The 19,142-nt window shown below is 37.0% G+C and overlaps 1 protein-coding gene across 6 annotated transcripts in view; it reads left to right on the top strand.

Annotated features, from left to right (window-relative positions):
• Positions 1–18,720, top strand: part of rhobtb4 (Rho related BTB domain containing 4) — a 117,077-nt gene extending 98,357 nt beyond the window's left edge. For all 6 annotated transcript variants that reach the window (XM_062050963.1, XM_062050964.1, XM_062050965.1 and 3 more), the window contains 4 exons: positions 8,235–8,385; positions 8,475–8,563; positions 8,656–8,761; positions 10,883–18,720. In XM_062050963.1, the coding sequence (XP_061906947.1) occupies positions 8,235–8,385; positions 8,475–8,563; positions 8,656–8,761; positions 10,883–11,061 (525 nt within the window). In that variant the 3' untranslated portion in view covers positions 11,062–18,720. The remainder of the gene's footprint in view (positions 1–8,234; positions 8,386–8,474; positions 8,564–8,655; positions 8,762–10,882) is intronic.
• Positions 18,721–19,142: the final 422 nt, after the last annotated feature.

Here is a 19,142-nt window from a genome sequence, read left to right as displayed (position 1 = left end):
TCTCTGTCTAATCCCCCTCTTGTCCCCACAATTCCCCCCTCTGTCTTCCTTTTTCTCTCTTTCTATCCCCTCCTGCTCCGGCCCGGCTGCACCAAATGATAATATAAATACATTTAATAAAGTCAAATACAAATAAGGCAACGAGAAGTATCCTACACTTCTGTTTTGTAAAGTAAATCTGAACAGTCGATATAGGCATCTACATCTACTATATGATTTGCCTGAGAAGCTGGACAGGACAAAAAAACAAAAAAAACAAAACAAAAAAAAAAACCTTGCTTGCCTCACCATCAGCAGCTGTCAGACTATTGTAGTGAATCACACCTGAGCCATCATACATGAATCATATCTTTAATGGACGCGTGAAAGTAAACAATGTGATAAAGAACATTTTACAACAATCATAGATATCTGTTCAGGACACTGTGCTTGTAGGCTAAAATTGACGGTCGTACTTGACGGCCGCAACCACTTCATGGCTTCACAATAGTTATGGAGTACAAAACTAGACGTTGAGTAATCGCTCGACATACATTGCGGACAATAACTAGTAATAGTCTGCTTTGCCAGTCCAAATATAATCACGGTTTTTCGTAGTCATTGTCTCCCCTTCGACAAATGGACAAAGTTTTTACTAAGTAGAATCACAGCTGACCTGGACATTCGAAAGTTCTCTTGCCATTCAGCTGGCACAACACACTCGTTGACAAACATATCCCACCAGGCTGCCGTTCTTCCAAGCCTTATCTAAAACCGTCGCTCAACCGTCTATGTTGCCGTCTGAGATATGTTGTATCCAAAATAGCTGCAATTGCGCGTTTGCTTTTCTTAAGGTATTCATTCATGTGTGATTTCCACACGGGCATGTCTTGATGACTCGCCTCCATCTTTCTGATGTCACTTCCTGTGTGGGGCGAGGCCTTTCTGGCGTCACTTCCTCTGCGAACTCAGTATGAAAACGATCAATGAGTCCATACAAAGCTAAGAAGAAATTCAAGAAATAGACGGCGCACTTACCCATGTAAAAATGTGTCCGAGGAGGGGGGCCTTAAAGGCCTACTGAAACCCACTACTACCGACCACGCAGTCTGATAGTTTATATATCAATGATGAAATCTTAACATTGCAACACATGCCAATACGGCCGGGTTAACTTATAAAGTGCAATTTTAAATTTCCCGCTAAACTTCCGGTTGGAAACGTCTATGTATGATGACGTATGCGCGTGACGTAACGACGGCAACGGAAGTATTCGTACCCAATGTGTCACCATACAAACTGCTCTGTTTTCATCGAACAATTCCACAGTATTCTGGACATCTGTGTTGGTGAATCTTTTGCAATTTGTTTAGTGAACAATGGAGATTGCAAAGTAGAAAGTTGTAGGTGGGATCGGTGTATTAACGGCTGGCTGTAGCAACACAACAAAGAGGACTTACTTGGATAGCAGACATCTGTGATCGGGTGAAGTCCTTCGTCGCGCCGTCGATCACTGGAACGCAGGTGAGCACGGGTGTTGATGAGCAGATGAGGGCTGGCTGGCGTAGGTGGAGCGCTAATGTTTTTATCATAGCTCTGTGAGGTCCGGTTGCTAAGTTAGCTTCAGCGTCGTTAGCAACAGCATTGTTAAGCTTTGCCAGGCTGAGAATTATTAACCGTGTAGTTACATGTCCATGGTTTAAGAGTATTGTTGATCTTCTGTCTATCCTTCCAGTCAGGGATTTATTTATTTTGTTTCTATCTGCATTTGAGCCAGATGCTATCACGTTAGCTCAGTAGCTAAAGAGCTTCGCTGATGTATTGTCGTGGAGATAAAAGTCACTGTGAATGTCCATTTCGCGTTCTCGACTCTCATTTTCAAGAGGATATAGTATCCGAGGTGGTTTAAAATACAAATCCGTGATCCACAATAGAAAAAGGAGAGTGTGTGGAATCCAATGAGACATTGTACCTAAGTTACGGTCAGAGCGAAAAAAGATACACCATGCACTGCCTCTCTAGTTCTTCACTCTAACGTTCCTCATCCACGAATCTTTCATCCTCGCTCAAATTAATGGGGTAATCGTCGCTTTCTCGGTCCGAATCTCTCTCGCTCTTTTGTAAACAACGGGGAATTGTGAGGAATTCTTCCTCCTGTGACGTCACGCTACTTCCGGTATAGGCAAGGCTTTTTTTTATCAGCGACCAAAAGTTGCAAACTTTATCGTCGTTGTTCTATACTAAATCCTTTCAGCAAAAATATGGCAATATCGCGAAATTATCAAGTATGACACATAGAATGGATCTGCTATCCCCGTTTAAATTTTAAAAAATAATTTCAGTAGGCCTTTAAACGGTGGTTTAGTGTGGCTGAAACGGGGGTTTAGGCTAAATAATTATTAGTTTAAGGAGTTATCTGGCTTAGTGTAGACATAGCCTTAGTTTGAGTAGAAAAAAACAAGGTGTAATCTCAGTGAAGCCATAACATACTGTCTGGTAATTTATCATATTTATGGCTAATACTGTATGCATGGATTTAATCCCACAACCATGTTTAGTTGTGAACCTGACATTTAATGCTCGAAGTTAGTTTATTCTTGTCGCTGTCTGTGTTGATGGTGAAAGTACATGCAAATCACTCTGACATGACAGCTTTGCATCAACTTCCTTTCAAATAGTGTGGGAGTATATTTTAGGATGGAGTGGAGCATCCCCCGAGGGGGGAAAAGAGCCTGAAACTCACAAATGTGAGAGTAGCACGTGATCAGCCAGCATTCTATTTTCATGATAATGTCACACTTCCTTCTCTGTATTTTTAGATTCACACATTTCATGCTGTTGTGTGATAACATGACTTCACAACGTCCATGTTGGACTCTTGTTACAATGGTCGTGCATTTTAAACTAATGAATCCGCATTCTGCTGTGGTAACTCAACTCAAGAGTGTTTTGAGTTTTTAAGATTATGTTTTAAGTCAGTGGTTCTTAACCATTGTTGAGCCGCGAGCGCCCCCTAGAGGGCCGCCAAAAAATATTTGTTTCTCAGCTGCGGTCCATATGGTTGTAATACACTTCTCCACCACTTGTGGCAGTAATGACAATGTCAAACAAACAAAATAATTGTGGAGATAGTCAAAGAGAAGTTTCTTAAGCGCAAAAAATATGAATAAAGGGGTGAAGTTGTATTTTTATTTGCACATTAATTTAATCTACAGCTTAGTTATATATATAAAATATATTATTTGTTTAAAATGTATTTATTTCAGCACTGTAATTGTCTGCATTTTTGTATCAGTTTTTATAAGTCCCTTCTTTTGCAGTTTATTTGATTACTATTTCTTTATCAGCCTGACCTAAGCCTTGATGATAATCTTCTTGATTAAAACATTGTTTCATATCATTTGACAAGGTTTATCATGTTACACTGTAAGTAGGTTACATTTAATTATTAAATACAAATAAGAGTAAAATTACTAATTCAGTGAACCCCTTTTTTAAGTTGCAAGCAAACATCTGAGTTACACGCAACCCCGCCATTAGTTAGCATAGCAAATGTCACAGTGAACACTGTAAGATCCTCCCAAAACATCTTGTTTTGCTCGACAGCATTAGCTTGTAGCTATAGAGCTGGACATAACGTTGTTTTCCAACAATGACAAGGAATAAAGTAAGCGTGAAGGACACTGCTGAAAATAAATTGGTGATTTTCATTGAATTCATTAAAGAAATAATCAAAATCAAAACCGAGCGTGAAGCTATTAGCGCGTCACTGCTCGTCTGCACTATACTGAAGCAGAATGTGTCTAATGCCAGCCAAGAATGTCAAAAAATATATAAGGCTGAGATTTGTCAATGAAAATATGGCAACGCTGCTGATGGTGTGTTTGACGGAGAAGTAGCTCAATGGAGATACTGTAGAAGTTTGATCTCCAAAGAAAAGGCTGTACATTATTATATTACTTCATAAAACTAGTTTGTACTATTGGATTGTTTTTCATACAGAATTTCTTATGTAAACATTTTTATTTTTAAAAGGCATGCCACATGTTAAAATTGTGCTGTTTTGGTGTGCTGAGCATTAATTGGATTAATTTCAATTCGTTTTAATGTGGGATGTTGATTTGAGAACCAATTAAGCATGTCCGTAGAGGTACTACTGTTATATAATACTTTGTGATTTTAAAATGAGCATTTGAGTATACCAAAATAGTAAAAAAATTAATGATTTTATAGAGTTAAATTACATAAATTGTCTATAGTCTAGTTCAGGGATGACAAACTCGTTTTCATTTCGGGCCACATCGCAATAATGGCTGCCATCAAAGGTCCACTTGTAACAGTGAATAATGTATGAATTTTAGGGGTGTAACGGTACACAAAAATTTCGGTTCGGTACATACCTCGGTTTAGAGGTCACGGTTTGGTTAATTTTCGGTACAGTAAGAAAACAACAAAATATACATTTTTTGGTTATTTATTTACCAAATTTGTAAACAATGGCTTTATCCTTTTAACATTGGGAACACTATAATAACTCTGCCCACGTTAATCCACCTTAAACTGCCTCAAATTGTTGCTCAGATTAAATAAAACGACAAAACTTTTCTTCTATATGAAACAAGTGCAACATTAAACAGTTTCAAGTCAACTCATCATGCTTAATTTATTACAGCATTTGGGAATCCTGTAGTTGATTTTTATTATGTAAATGTTATATTTTTATCAACATGTGATAGCAGGGACCCTACCATTCAAAACTAGGCTGCTCCATTACTAATGATTAATGTAACTATAGCTGAAAAAAATAGTACAATAGCAATAGGAGAGACTATTCATCCCTGAACACCATGGAGTTCATGTAGGCTTTATGATGCAGTTACATTATCATATCAACTATCAGAGACAGAAACTCTTCATTTAACATAATGTCCTTGTTTGCTGCTTCAACACAGCTCAATCAACACAGAAAAAGGTAAAGTGAAATAACAGACAGACAGGGCTTTGCTGTCCGTAACACACACACACACCGCAAAATGAGCTAATGTTACACTAAAAGCGAATTAGCCTTCACATCAAGCCAGGACTGCGAGCGAGCTGAGCTGCAGTTTATATTTCTAGAACGTCAACGGGCTCATAGTAATGTTACTAGTAGTTGACTGGGAGGTGTTTATTATAATTTGGGGAGAGTCCGCTGCCTGATGCTTACCTGCTAAACGCTAAGCACTGACTACATGCACTCTGAATACGCACTGCTGATTGGCTGTTACCGCTCTGTATGTAACCAATCAGATGGTTGTGTGGGTGGGACAATGCTGGGTGCTGTGTACTGACAGAGACAGGCAGAAGGAAGCGGAGCAGCTTGTTAAGACTTTAGCTTAGCTTAATATGTTCGTGTGGAAACTCGTTTGGTACACCTCCGAACCCCCCGTACCGAAATGGTTCAATACAAATACACGTACCGTTAAACCCCTAATGAATTTGCCTCTGGATTTCATTATTAATTATATAAATTGTTTTAAGTAGACTGTCGATTTTACAGTAAAAACTTTACATTTACAAAATTTTACTGTAAAAGTGTATATATATATATATTTTTACAACATTTTACGGTAAATATAAAAACAGTACCACTTTTTTGTTTTTTATGGAAAAAGCTGGCAGCTTAGTTGTCAGAATTTTACTGTTAAATTTACATTGGTTTTTGCAACATGAGTTCTTTTTTTATTCTGGAAACTTAGCTGCCAGTTTTTCTACCGTAAAACAAATGTACCGCCATTCCATTTACAGTAATACACCGTTAAAAACAACAACCGTAGATTTTACAGTCAAAAACTGGCAGCTCAGTCAACAGAATATCAACGCAAAAAAACAGTAGTCGTTTTTTTTCCTTCAATTTACAGTAATATGCTGTAAAGAACAACATAAAATTTATTGTCATTTTAAAATAATTTGATGGGTAGTTTGCTGTAAAATTAAGTTTTTATTTAGACAATAACATGTTTGGAAAGTATGATAATATACTGTAATATTTGTTGCAATATTTGATACTATTAAAGTTTAAAAGGTATGCAATTTCAAGCAGTACATATATTTTTTCTGTCAAAATTTTAAAAAATCAATCAATCAATTTAGTGAGAAAATATTAAGTACTTTATTGACACATATAATTCCCAGGTGTTTGTAGGCCAGATAAAATGATGTCGCGGGCCAGATCTGGCCCCCGGGCCTTGAGTTAGACACATGTGGTCTAGTTTGACTTCTGTCAGTGTGGTCTTTATTATCTAAGTCAATAATTTTACTTTGGCTTTTGTGTCTGAAGCATCTTTTTCCACTACTTTTACTTCTGAAAGCGGTAGAAAATGGATGGATGGATGGATCCTTAATTTTCACATTGTGTGCTAACTTTCATGAAAGGTTTTTTGCCTAACCAGCCCTTACAATCGCAGGTTAACATGGCACAGACAGAAGTGCCATGAATGTAACCACTTAATAACGCTGCCTGGCCTCAGCTGGGCTTTTCGAGACCACCCTGGTTTCAGTGTTGTGACTTTTAGTCGTAACGAGAGGTCTCACCACGCTGACATTCTCTTAATTGGTTGTAGACGTGGAGCTTTAGGCAGGGTCTCAGTGGGTAAACCAGGAGTGTTCTTGGTAGACTTCAGGTGGTCTCTCGGGTCAGCGTCTTCTTTCCGGCTTTGCTTCCTGGGATGAGACTGCGTAACCTGTCATTATTAAACAACAGGACTATCTCATTCATATGCATTTATTTATATAACTCTCACTAACTCACAGCGGGTATTTCATCAGTGAACAGCTCTTATGAAGTGAATTTAATTGTGTGGATGCTCGGTGTATCCCTACAAGCACAGTTCTCCACACACTGTCCCCTGTCCTTTACAGTCGTCCCTTGTTTATCGCTGTTAATTGGTTCTGGGCCTGACCGTGGTAAATTAATTTTCGCAAAGTGGGATTTATATTAAATATAAATGGAATATGTTCATAGCTAGAGCATTAAAAACTCTTCAATACATTCCCAATCCATTATATTTTACATTATGAGAGCATTTCTGACATAAAATATCACCCACATAGTCACCTTTTGATCCAATATAGCAAAAATAATAAAAAAAATAAGACATATACTCATGGTTGTCCCTGACTAAACTTGGGGCCTAAGCGGAATTTTATTTTATTTGGAGGTCTCCTGCAGTGCTCTTACAACACATTTTCACACTTTTCACACTTTTTTTTGTGTGTATGTGAAAGGATTTTGATGCTTTTTAATCAAACTTGAATGTATTTTGATGTTTTGTACTAAAACCAATTAACAGGAAAAAAGTTGTGCAATTAGCAATTTTAACATTATTAAAACCTAAATTTATGTCAAGTAACCTGTCTTTTATTGATGTTTATTGGTTGCAGATATGACCGCGGTAAATTAGTTTCCACAAAGTTGGAGTCATTAAATATAAAGCAAATATTTTCTTAGCTCGATAATAAACAACTGTTTACTACCTTTTACATACGTTTTTCAACATTCTGAGAGCCTTCTAGACATTAAATGACACCCTTTACTCACCTTTACACTCTTACTGTGCTTTATGGTAATGCTTCCTGAGGCTGAGCCAATCATTGGCCACAATATTGAACAGTGCGCTCTGATTGGTTTGGTCTCCTTATTGAACAATATTAATGTAGCAGTGATAATTTTTTCGTTATTTTAAGGCATTTTTATGTTTTAAAAATGCTTAGAATAGGACCCCAACAAATTGTAGAATATGCTTTAAATAATGTATGTAAGAAAAGAGCTTTACAATAAAAATTTAATTGAAAATACAGTACAGACCAACAGTTTGGACACACCTTCTAATTCAATGCGTTTTCTTTGTTTTCATGACTATTGTAGATTGTCACTAAAGGCATCAAAACTATGAATGAACACCTTTGGAGTTATGTACTTGACAACAAAAACATGTTTTATATTCGAGTTTCTTCAAAATAGCCACTCTTTGCTCTGATTACTGCTTTGCACACTCTTGGCATTCTCTCGATGAGCTTCAAGCACACCTGTGAAGTGAAAACCATTTTAGGTGAAACGTTTAATGTTTACACTTGCCTAAACATTTGTATATGGATGCGCAGGGAGGAAGTTGCACCCATGCTCTGCTGAATGGCATCAGATAAAGGATAACTATTTTTTGAAGCTACATCTGCCCTTAAAACAATATGTATTTTTTATTTTGACACATGTCCAGGTGCCCATTCCCAGCACGAGTACAGCATGTATGCGAGGTGTATTGGAGTTCCTGTACTGCGGCATGCTGACACCTTGTCCTCATCTGGAGTCCATAGAACTGATCGTGGTGGCCAACCGTCTTTGTTTACCACGCCTGGTTGCCCTCACTGGTAAGGACTCTAAGCAGTAATGGTGGAAGTTAGGAGTAGGCCAGACACTGTAAATACTTACATCCTTTTATATATGTGGGCATCTTCAGAGCAGCAAGCCGTTGATGAGCTCCTGCAGTTGACAGGGAAAGGAGTCGACGTTGATGGGCAGGTGTTGGCATATTTGGAGCTAGCGCAGGTCTGTTACTGCAACCTTTGAAACACCCATCGATAAAGTTCAGTGACTGTACATATGCGTGACAAATACTCTGTTTTGTTCCCCACTTCTAGTTCCACAATGCCAAGCAGCTATCAACCTGGTGTCTCCATCACATCTGCACTAATTATAACAGCATCTGCCGCAAGTTTCCCAAAGACATGAAGGTCATGTCTCCAGGTAAACAGACTCATTGTCTTTCTTTCCTGAGATAATTGAGAGGGCCAAAACATTTTCAAAAGCAAACATGAACATCCAAGAATAACATGTTTAACAAGATCAATTGCCTGGCAGTTGTTAGACCATAGCTGCACTGGGACTCGGTAATAATGTTCAGGATACAAATATTTTGTGGTTGCCATATAACCTGTTTTAAGACAAAACTACTTGTGTGTTTTCAGATTTAATTCTCTTAAGTGACTGTGGCTTTTGCTACTGATATTGTCACTAAACAGTACAGATCATTTCATAGCCACTAGGGCTGTCAAACGATTCAAATATTTAAAGGTGCCATATGTAATAATTTCACGTCAAGTCATCATTAAATGGCCTTGATATGTCAAAAGGCATTAATAAATCATGTTCTTTTCGAATACCTTTATAACTGATAACGGTAGTTCAGCCGGGATATGCTAATTTCAAAATTAGATTTACAGCCCCGAAATCTTGTTATTGTTTTCCTTTCGATCTCCCGCCCTCCACTGTTTGACCAATTAAAAAGTCTGTGAGTGTGTCACATCCAGGTTGCCAGTTACACACCGCCTCCTTCGTCTGGCTACTGCCATTGGTAAAGTTACTAAACATGTCAGACCTTAGTAAATCTAAAAGGCCTCATTACGAATGTCAACTTGTTCATGACAAAGCCAGGAACAAAACGAGGATTTGTATCGGGGATGCCTTTGAAAAATGGAGACGTTTGAAGGCAGGGAAGATTTTTTCATCTGACGCCAAACTTACTAATTTCCTCCTTGGTAGGTAAATCAGGTATTTACGTTTTCTTATTACTTGTAAAAATGGAAATTAACATTTGGTATGTAAACTATATTATCCAATACAGTCGATGAGCTTGTCTAACAAAGCTAGTATGTTTTTGCAACGAATGCTTAGTGTGATGGTGCTCAGCTCCTAGTGTAATGCTTAGCACGGTAGCCCGGTCAATGACACACAACGTGAGTTGGCTCATAGAATGGCGCTCTGCACTGAAAGATGTGATGTGCGTACATGGAAGAGAATGCAGTGCGTCAGGTTGGATGCACATGGAGATATGCTGAACGAAATGTGGCGGTAATTTTACTGTTGGCCTTAGCTTGCCATCAAAGTAGGCCTATGCAATATATCTTACATATAATTATTTTGATGGTGGTCCGTGCGGTCAAACTAGACATTTTAGCAGGGTAATGCCAACAATCTGTCCCGACTCCCGACGAAAATATTGTTAAGTAACTTTACAAATACATTTGGCCAATCGATATCAGTAAACTGTGTCATAAGTACTTAATTACCATCTTGCGAGAAGCATAAACAAGAGAAACCTACGCTTGTACATTGCGTACTTTGGACTCATATTGAGCTAGCAAAACTAGAAAAATGCTGTGAAAAGGCTAAAAAGAACACTTAACAAGTACACAAACTAGCACTTAGCACAGTAGCTAAGGACAGCAGTGCTGAGCTGACTGAATGAGCGCTGCAGCTCGATCAGCCCGCCCACAATGGATGCCACTAAAAAACACGTAAATATTTGCATTTAGGAGTTTATTTGATGTCTTAAGGGCATAAAATAATGTTGAACCCCATATTTGGAAGTTCGTAAACAGGTTTTTTAAGCTCCAACTATGAAAATATTCCATTTATAATTATTAATTCCTGCTTCGTGGAAATTAATTTGATCACAGTCAGGTCCGGAACTAATTAAGAGGGATATGTGAGGGATTACTGTACAACTTTATTATCGCAAAAATGTTTTTATTCTTGCGGCATTAACAAAGGCTAAAAAGCACACAAAGTAGCACTTAGCACAGTAGCTAACAACAGCACTGCTGAGCTGACTGAATGAGCGCCGCAGAACGATTAGGCCCGCCCACTGTGGATGTGCTATCGGGCACAAAATGGCTGTGCACACAATAGGTGGATGAAAGGTTCGCACACTGAGACAAAGTTTGTGAAAAGTATATTTTAATTCGGCTCGTAGTTCATAAAGTTTGTACAGTGAGGGGTTCGTTAATCGAGATTCCACTGCACACAGATGTTCAACGACTCCTCCGCCAATAAGGAGTAAATGAATAAATGTGTGGTTGTGTGCAGACAACCAGAAGCACTTTGAGAAGCAGCGCTGGCCGCCTGTGTGGTTCCTGAAGGAGGAGGACCGCTACTTGCGATCCCAGAAGGAGCGGGAGCACGAGGAAGAGATCCTGCGCAAGCAGCACACCAAACGAGGCTGGTGTTTCTGGAGACACCCGTCCTCTTCGCCGCACGTCTCCTAGGCGCCCGCGGGCCTGGCCCTTCGTCGGCACCTCGTGCGCCCAGTAGGTTTGAAGCCTTTTCTTTGTCTCTCAATGCAAATCGGACTCAGTGTTCCTCGGATGCCAGCGCGTGGAGAGGGAATGTACTTTTTGTGCCTCTTTACAAGCGCGAGAGTGCAGTAATGGCGGACAACCTGACCAGCCTGCGGGGGACAGCAGCACACTCCCTTGGACGTCATCCCGTCCGTAGAATGACTGGACTGGGATCAAGGGCTTTCTATCTCTCCCAGACTCCACCTTCCAGCTCCAGAATTTGTATTTCTTTTTATAACTTTGCCTTCATTGCAGACTGTTAGCTTGCACACACACAAACCCGTGCCCAGGATCTGCCTGTCTACAACCAGCACTGGATATCCAGGAATCGACTCAACACAACTGTAAGTACTTTGATACAAATCGTCCATTTTGTAAACCCCCGGCACCTTTCTACATGGCGACCAACCGCTAAGTTTGGACTGTTAACTCAGAGCACATTTCTGGATGCTGCAGTTTAAGAGGCTTAACCACACCCACTGACCTATCTAGTCCGTCTCCGTCCTGCACCATGGTCCATTCCCTACACTCAAGCTTGCCAAACTGCATTTCAGAGACTTTCCCAAGTGACCACTCAATAGCAATGACGGAGCCTTACTTGACGCCTCTTCCTGGAGGCACGATGCATACAGTATTAAAAAAACAACAACACAACGGTAACGTCCATGACCACTAACTAGGCTGCATGGAAGCGCCTCAGCAAGCCTGCCTTTATACCACTGTACCACTAGGGGGTAGCAGTGTTCAGGGCTCCTGCACTACACACTACCAGTTTTATACCTGTGTTTTCTCTTCATGTACGGAGTATTAGGGCCACACTATAAACTCAGAATTACGTCAGTGATGTTATGTTCCGAGCGAAAACGTATAAACTCTTATTTTTCTTTAAAACAAAAAAAATACAGTCCTTTTCTCGTCGCACTTCATCACACAATTTTGTTCTTTTTTTTAAAGCATATTCTATGTATTTATGGACTAAGTGAAGCATTTTCAAACATAAAATGACAAATTTTACTAAAAATATCAATATTTCAGTATTATTGGCTACTAAATGAGACCAAACCAATCACAGCACGATGTTCAGTATCGTGGCCAATGATTGGCTCAGCCTCATGCAAGACTACTATATTGGATTAATATTTGTATTTAGGTGTTTATTTGATGTCTCGAGGGCATAAAATAATGTTACACGCCATATTTGGAAGTTCGTAAACAGGTTTTTTATGCTCCAACTATGAAAATATTCCATTTATAATTATTAATTCCTGCTTTCTGGAAATTAATTTGATAAGGTCCAGAACTAATTAGGAAGATATGTGAGGGATTACTGTACAACTTTATTATCGCAAAAATGTTTTTATTCTTGCAGGATTAAAACATTTTTTTTTCCAATAGCGTTATGAAATTTATTTTCCCTACATTATGATTTACTCATTGCAACTTTTTCCCGGTATTATCATGACTTTATTTTGTATTAGTTCTCATCAATTTCACGGCTTAATCTCACAAGATTATGACTTGAGTTGTAATACGCAATTTATTAAGACTCTTTTTGCACTTTTTCCTCATATTTTTAGTGTTATTATATTTTACATTACAATGCACTTTCCTTTCAATTTTACAATTTTATTTTGGCACTTTTTTCTCTAATATTACAACAAACTATGACGATTTTTGTAATATTATGACACTTTTTCTTATAATACTATAACTTTACTGTCATAATATTATGAAACATTAACATACTATTACAACTTCTGGTTATGTTACAACTTTTTCCTCATACTTGCAACAATATGTATTTTTTGTCATAATATAACTTTTTCGTCATATTACAACTTTCGCCAATGATTCAACTTTTTTTCCCTCATACTAATATTAACACAAACTTTGTGTTAATTTTTTTCTCATAATATTAAAACTTTACTGTAATATTATTGACATATTACAACTTTTTTTCTCATACTATTAATTTCATAACATTGCAACTTTTTTATTGTTGCAGCATTAAAAAAAAAAGTGTTTTTATTCCAGAATATTATGACTTTATTTTCCCGATGTTATGTTTTCCCCATTACATTTCTCATCATATATATTTTTGTAATATTCCTATTTTTCCACCATAATGTTGTGGCTTAATCTCACAACATTTTAGTTGAAGTATTAACCAGTTTTTACTCATCATATGACTTATGTGTCATAATATTATACATTAAAATATATTCCCCCGCAGTTAAATATATATTTAGGAACCTATTATGAATCTGTCTATAATATTACAACAAACTATGACTTAATTTGTAGTATTAAGACACGTTTTTTTAACATTACGTTTTTTTTCCTTATAATACTACAACTTTACTGTCATAATATTACGACTTTATTGACATATTATTACAACTTCTGCTAATGTTACAACTTCCCCCCCCCTCATATTATTATTAATTTCATAACATTGCAACTTTTTTATTCATGCACATTATTTTTTTCTTCCCCAGAATATTATGACTCTATATTTTCCCCAACGTTGTTGACTTTATTTTTAAAATTAATTTTGTAGTAATTCTTCTTTTTTTGTCTTTTATTGCTAAATCTCACAACATTTTAGTTGTGGTATTAAACTTAATATTTTGCACGTTTTCCCCTCATACTATTATTCATTTCATAAAATTGCAACATTTTTTATTCTTGCAGCATTAAAAGTATTTTAATTTTTTCCAGCATATCATTGCTTAATCTCAACATTTTAGTTTCAGTATTAAACTTAATATTATTTTGCACTTTTTACTCATAATATGATTTAAGTCTCACAATATTATACATTAAAATGTATTTCTTTGCAAAAACATTTTTTTATTTTGGCACGTTTTATGACTTTTTCTATATTATTAAAATAAACTACGACTTAATGTGTCGTATTAATTATTTTTCTCATAAAATTACAACTTTACTGTCATACTATTACGACTTTATTGACATATTACAACTTCTGCTAATGTTACAACTCATTTCCTCATGCTGTTATTAATATTTTTGGTCGAAATGTTACGACTTGTTTCTCATAAAATTATACTTTTATTATGGCATTTTTCCTGCAGTATTATCACTTTCTTGTCGCTATGTTATCCCTTTTTTCTCTCAAAATATTTCCACGGCTTTATGCATCATCACAACAGTTTTCTTCTAAAATTTCAACTTTGTTCTTGCAACATCATGACTCTTAAAATTAATAACTTTTTTCTCCAAAAAAAGAGACTTTATTAATCGTTAATGTAATCCATTTTCGTTGTTGGTTTATTGTGGCCCTGATACTCCTCATAAGTATTGGGATGTGCGTCAGAAGGAGAGCAAGATGTCCTACAACGTGTCATTTCCAACTCGGTTCACCTCACTTTGAATACCAAAGCTGTGATACTCTTTCTTCCACACTTTGCTTCATTTCTGCTTCCATCCTCGCTGAACATGTCGTTTTTAGGACGAGACCCGTGACGTTGTTTAAAAAAAACAAAAACGCATTCAGTCAGGACAAGAAAACCAACAAAAAGAGTCCCTTTGCCTTGCGTGTATTTTGTAGGACTGGACGACGGTGCTCAGTACACCACAGAGTCTGCGCAGATGGTCTTTTGGCAACGTGTAGCGTCCTGATAGTACACACAACTTCTCTGTTTTTGCTGCTTTGGCGTTAGGAAATTTACCTGGAAGTGAGACGTTCTATTTGCAGGTGTGCGAGTCATATGGCGTGTGTCGCCTTTTCTCCTCAAGAGCCGCGATTAAGTCCCGAAATAGAAGTGGGCTTGACTCTCATGAGAGTGGAGTGAGAATCAAGACAGTGTTTTTATTTTTTGTGAAAGAAAACCGCAAGTAAAAAGTATTACTCACACTCACCCTTCGGAGGAAAGTGAGCGGGAGATTATGGAACACTGATTTGTCTTACCAATTGTTGCTTTGGCCCAAACCGCCTCTTGTCTCAGTGCCTTAAAGTTGGACAAACGTCGTCAGAATCTGGTAGAGACGTCTTTGCGACCACATGGCCTCAGATTATTTGTTTGACGTGGGTTATTTGCTTTGGCCGTGGTTATCGCACGTATTGGGATGAGGTGAATTTGCATGGTGGCCCGACTCGATTGTCGTTAGAGCGAGGAATGCACTTTTTTATTTTCATTGTTGCTGTCTTATAGGTGTCTAATAGTGTATGTGCTTGTTAGCATGTTACAGATGATTGTAGCAAATCTTCTTTGACCTTTTTGTACACAGACCACAGCTTAAACACATAATATGCAGGGACATTTATAAAAAAAACTATTATCGGGCTTGTTTTATACAATATTAGTGGAATTTCTACACGATTAATACAGGGTGTCAAGCTAATTTCTGATATTGAAATGCATACAATTCTATGAATGTTGGAGTTGGCACGCATGCAATCAACGATATCAGACTTATGGACACAACATTATGCATGTGGACGTGTTGTAGCGACAACACAGCCTCTTTGACCAAATGTCACAGAATTATGAGTATTGTTACAAAAAAGAGATCATCCTGAATTGTAAGTTAAAAAACTAAAGAATGTCAGTCAGACGAATCCCACTGGCCAAAGTTCACGCACCGATATCATGTGTACACTGTAAAAATAAGTCTGTAGATTTTACGGTCAAAATGCTGCTTGCAAGGATTTTACTGTAAAAATAAAAAAATAAAAATATATATATATACTGTTTTTCTATTTACAGTGTTACGGTACACTGTATTTTACCATACAAATAACATTGGTACAGCTTTTTTCCTTTTACAGTAATACGCTGTAAAAGCGATTTTCGAACTATTTTACCGTAAAAATAACAGTAGTTGCTGTGTTCCCATTTACAGTAATGCACTGTTTATTTTACCGAGAGAAATAACATTGTTACCGTGTTTTCCATTTACAGTAATGCGCTGTAAAAACGATTTTATGAAAAGAAAAATATATATATTTGCAACCCAGTCTTCAGAATTTTGCTGTAGAATTAACAGTGTTTTTCTATTTACAGTATTACAGCACACTGTATGTTACCATAAAAATATCATTGGTACAGCTTTTTTCCTTTTACAGTAACACGCTGTAAAAGCGATTTTTGAACTGGCAGCGCAGTCGCCAGAATTTTACCGTAAAAATAACAGTAGTTGCTGTGTTCCCATTCATAGCAATGCACTGTTAATTTTACCGAGCGAAATAACATTGTTACCGTGTTTTCCATTTACAGTAACTGTAAAAACGATTATTTTATGGTAAAAAATTTTTAAAAAAAAATTACAACCCAGTCTTTACAATTTTACTGTATAATTGACAGTAGATTGGTTTTCCCATTCACAGGAATGAACTGTAATTTAACCTTCAAAAATTACAGTGATGTACTGTAATTTTACTGGTAACATTTCAGTGGTGCCGTTTTTAATTTCATGCACTCTAATTTTATCGTGAAAAAATTATTATAGTGGTACTGTTTTTAATTTACAGTAATGCACTGTAACTTTACCGCAAAAATAAAAGTGGTATTGATATCTCATTTACAATGAAGCACTGTAATGTTACTTAAACAATTATATTGGTATTGTTTTTATTTCACAGTAATGCACTGTAAATTTACTGTCAACATTACAATGGTACCATGTTTAATTCTCAGTAATGCACTGTAATTTGACTGTAAAAATTTGTGGCAAAATTTTTAATTTGCAGTTATGCATCATAATTTCACTGTAAACATTACAGTTATACCATTTTTAATTTACAGTAATGCACTGTATATTTACCTTACAAATTACAGTGGTTCTGTTTTCTCATTTACGGTCAGGAACTGTAATTTTCCTGCAAAAAAAACATTGCTGCAGTTTTTCCATTTACAGTTATGCGCCGTATTTTTACCGTGAAAATAACACTGGGATTGTTTTTTAGTTTACAGTATTGCACTGTAATTAGACCTTTTGCAAAAATGCACTGTAAAAACAACAATCGTAGATTTGAAGATGAAAAACTCTTGTCAGCTCAGTCGCCAATATTTTACTGTAAAAAAATAGCGGCGGTATCGTTTTTTATTTTTATTTACAATGATGCACCGTAACTTTCTATTAAAAAATAGAATTATTACCGTGTTTCCATTTACAGTAATGCACTGTCAAAACTGTTTAATTCAAGATTTAAAAAAACCACTAGTATTTTACCATAACTTTTGTATCGTTTTTAAATTTACAGTAAAATTACAATCCTTTTTACAGTAAAATCTACAGATTAGTTTTACAGTGTAGTTCTTCTTGTACTTAATCTCTGCCTGCGAGTTTCAACCTGTGTGGCGGGCCTCCCCTGGTGTGTGCAGAACCTTGATAAAAATAAAGAAAATCATTGTTTTCAACCTTACTCAAGTAAATAATAGGAAATAAATCATTTGTAGTTCCTTATGGTTAATCTGGGCTGAAATATGCCCATAAAATGTTTTCTGGGGAGTAGCCACGCCCTTAACCTTGCTGAGCGGAGGCTCGCCAAGTCACACCTTAAAAAAATATATATTTGTGCTTTTTCGCGCATCTTTCACGGTAACATTTTGAGCAGTGTGTGGAGTCTGACTGTTCTGCTCCCTTCCACGTGCCTTCAGTGAACTCTTCACACTTGCAGGCTCCCTGCACCTGCAGCCCGACGATATTCCTCATAAAAAAAAAATCTGTATTACTTATAATCACCACGCAGTCAGGCAGCTTTGAATATGTTCTTGCCGTGATGATAACATGTGACCAAGTTTTGCTACGATGTGGTGTCACGTGTGAACCCTGCACACCAGCAGTTCCAAAATTATTATTAGGTGCCTGGACTTTCTCTTGTGTAGCCTATAACCACACACACACACACACACACACACACACACATTCTTGTATTTCTTGCCTTCTTGAGACCTCTGAAAAATGCCTACCTCTTTAGGACCACCCTTTCTAGATATATAAAGATTTAGATTTACAACATTAATAATATATACACACTATGCAAATATAGAAATGTAAGCTGTTAGTTATTTGTATTTTTTGGAATGTTTTCTTTGTAATTGGTTTTTAATCTTCATTATTTACTTCAAGTTATTACAGTATGTCTCTATATACATATTTATTTTATTTTTTCTATTAAATTTGGCCAAAGGGGGCACATTTCAATTTCTTACACACACTTGTTATTACATATGTTGGCCAGAGGAGGAGCACTTCAAATTTTTACACACATTTGTTAATTCATATGTTGACCAGAGGGGGAGCACTTTTAAAACCGACACAGTCAATTTGAAAAATCCCTCCTTTTTGGGACCACCCTAATTTTGATGGATTTCACCACCAAATGAGACATTCTCTATTAGATGCAATGGTTTTCCGTATTGGGACCATGATTTATGTCCTAACTTGTTCATCGGTCCTCATATGAAAGGTACTTTTCCTTGTTGATGTCTCAAGAAAGGTGGAAATACAAGAACACACACACACACACACACACACACACACACACACACACACACACACACACACACACACACACACACACACACACACACACACACACACACACACACACACACATCAGAACTCCGCTCATCACTGTCACCAAATACAGTATTATATGTTGATAGAGTAATATTCCGCTTCCACTTTTTAGATGCAACGTGTTGCGTTGATGCGTACTAAAATCTAACAATGCTTTAATTGAGACGGTTCTTATCCGAAAGTTGAGTCCAGCTTTTTGGACGATGAGTTGTGTGAGGAGACGTGCGCGATGTGAATACCGTTGTTGTGCACTTTTGTTTCCATGTGACTTTTGTGTATTTGGTGACCATGAAAACCAATGGCACACCCTCGCCGACTATTAAGGGCTTTCGTCACAACGAAGAAGAGAAGACAAGTCAACAATCAGAATGTTTGCAAAAGTGTTTGGAAACAGTTTGTACTTATTATTATTTTTTTTTTTAACTGCTATAATTTGTAAAAAAAAAAAAAAAAAAAAA

Source organism: Entelurus aequoreus, linkage group LG06, assembly GCF_033978785.1.
Source record: "Entelurus aequoreus isolate RoL-2023_Sb linkage group LG06, RoL_Eaeq_v1.1, whole genome shotgun sequence".
NCBI classification, from domain to species: domain Eukaryota; kingdom Metazoa; phylum Chordata; class Actinopteri; order Syngnathiformes; family Syngnathidae; genus Entelurus; species Entelurus aequoreus.
The sequence above is the reverse complement of the archived record's forward strand: the minus strand, read 5'-3'. Positions and strand labels throughout refer to the sequence as shown.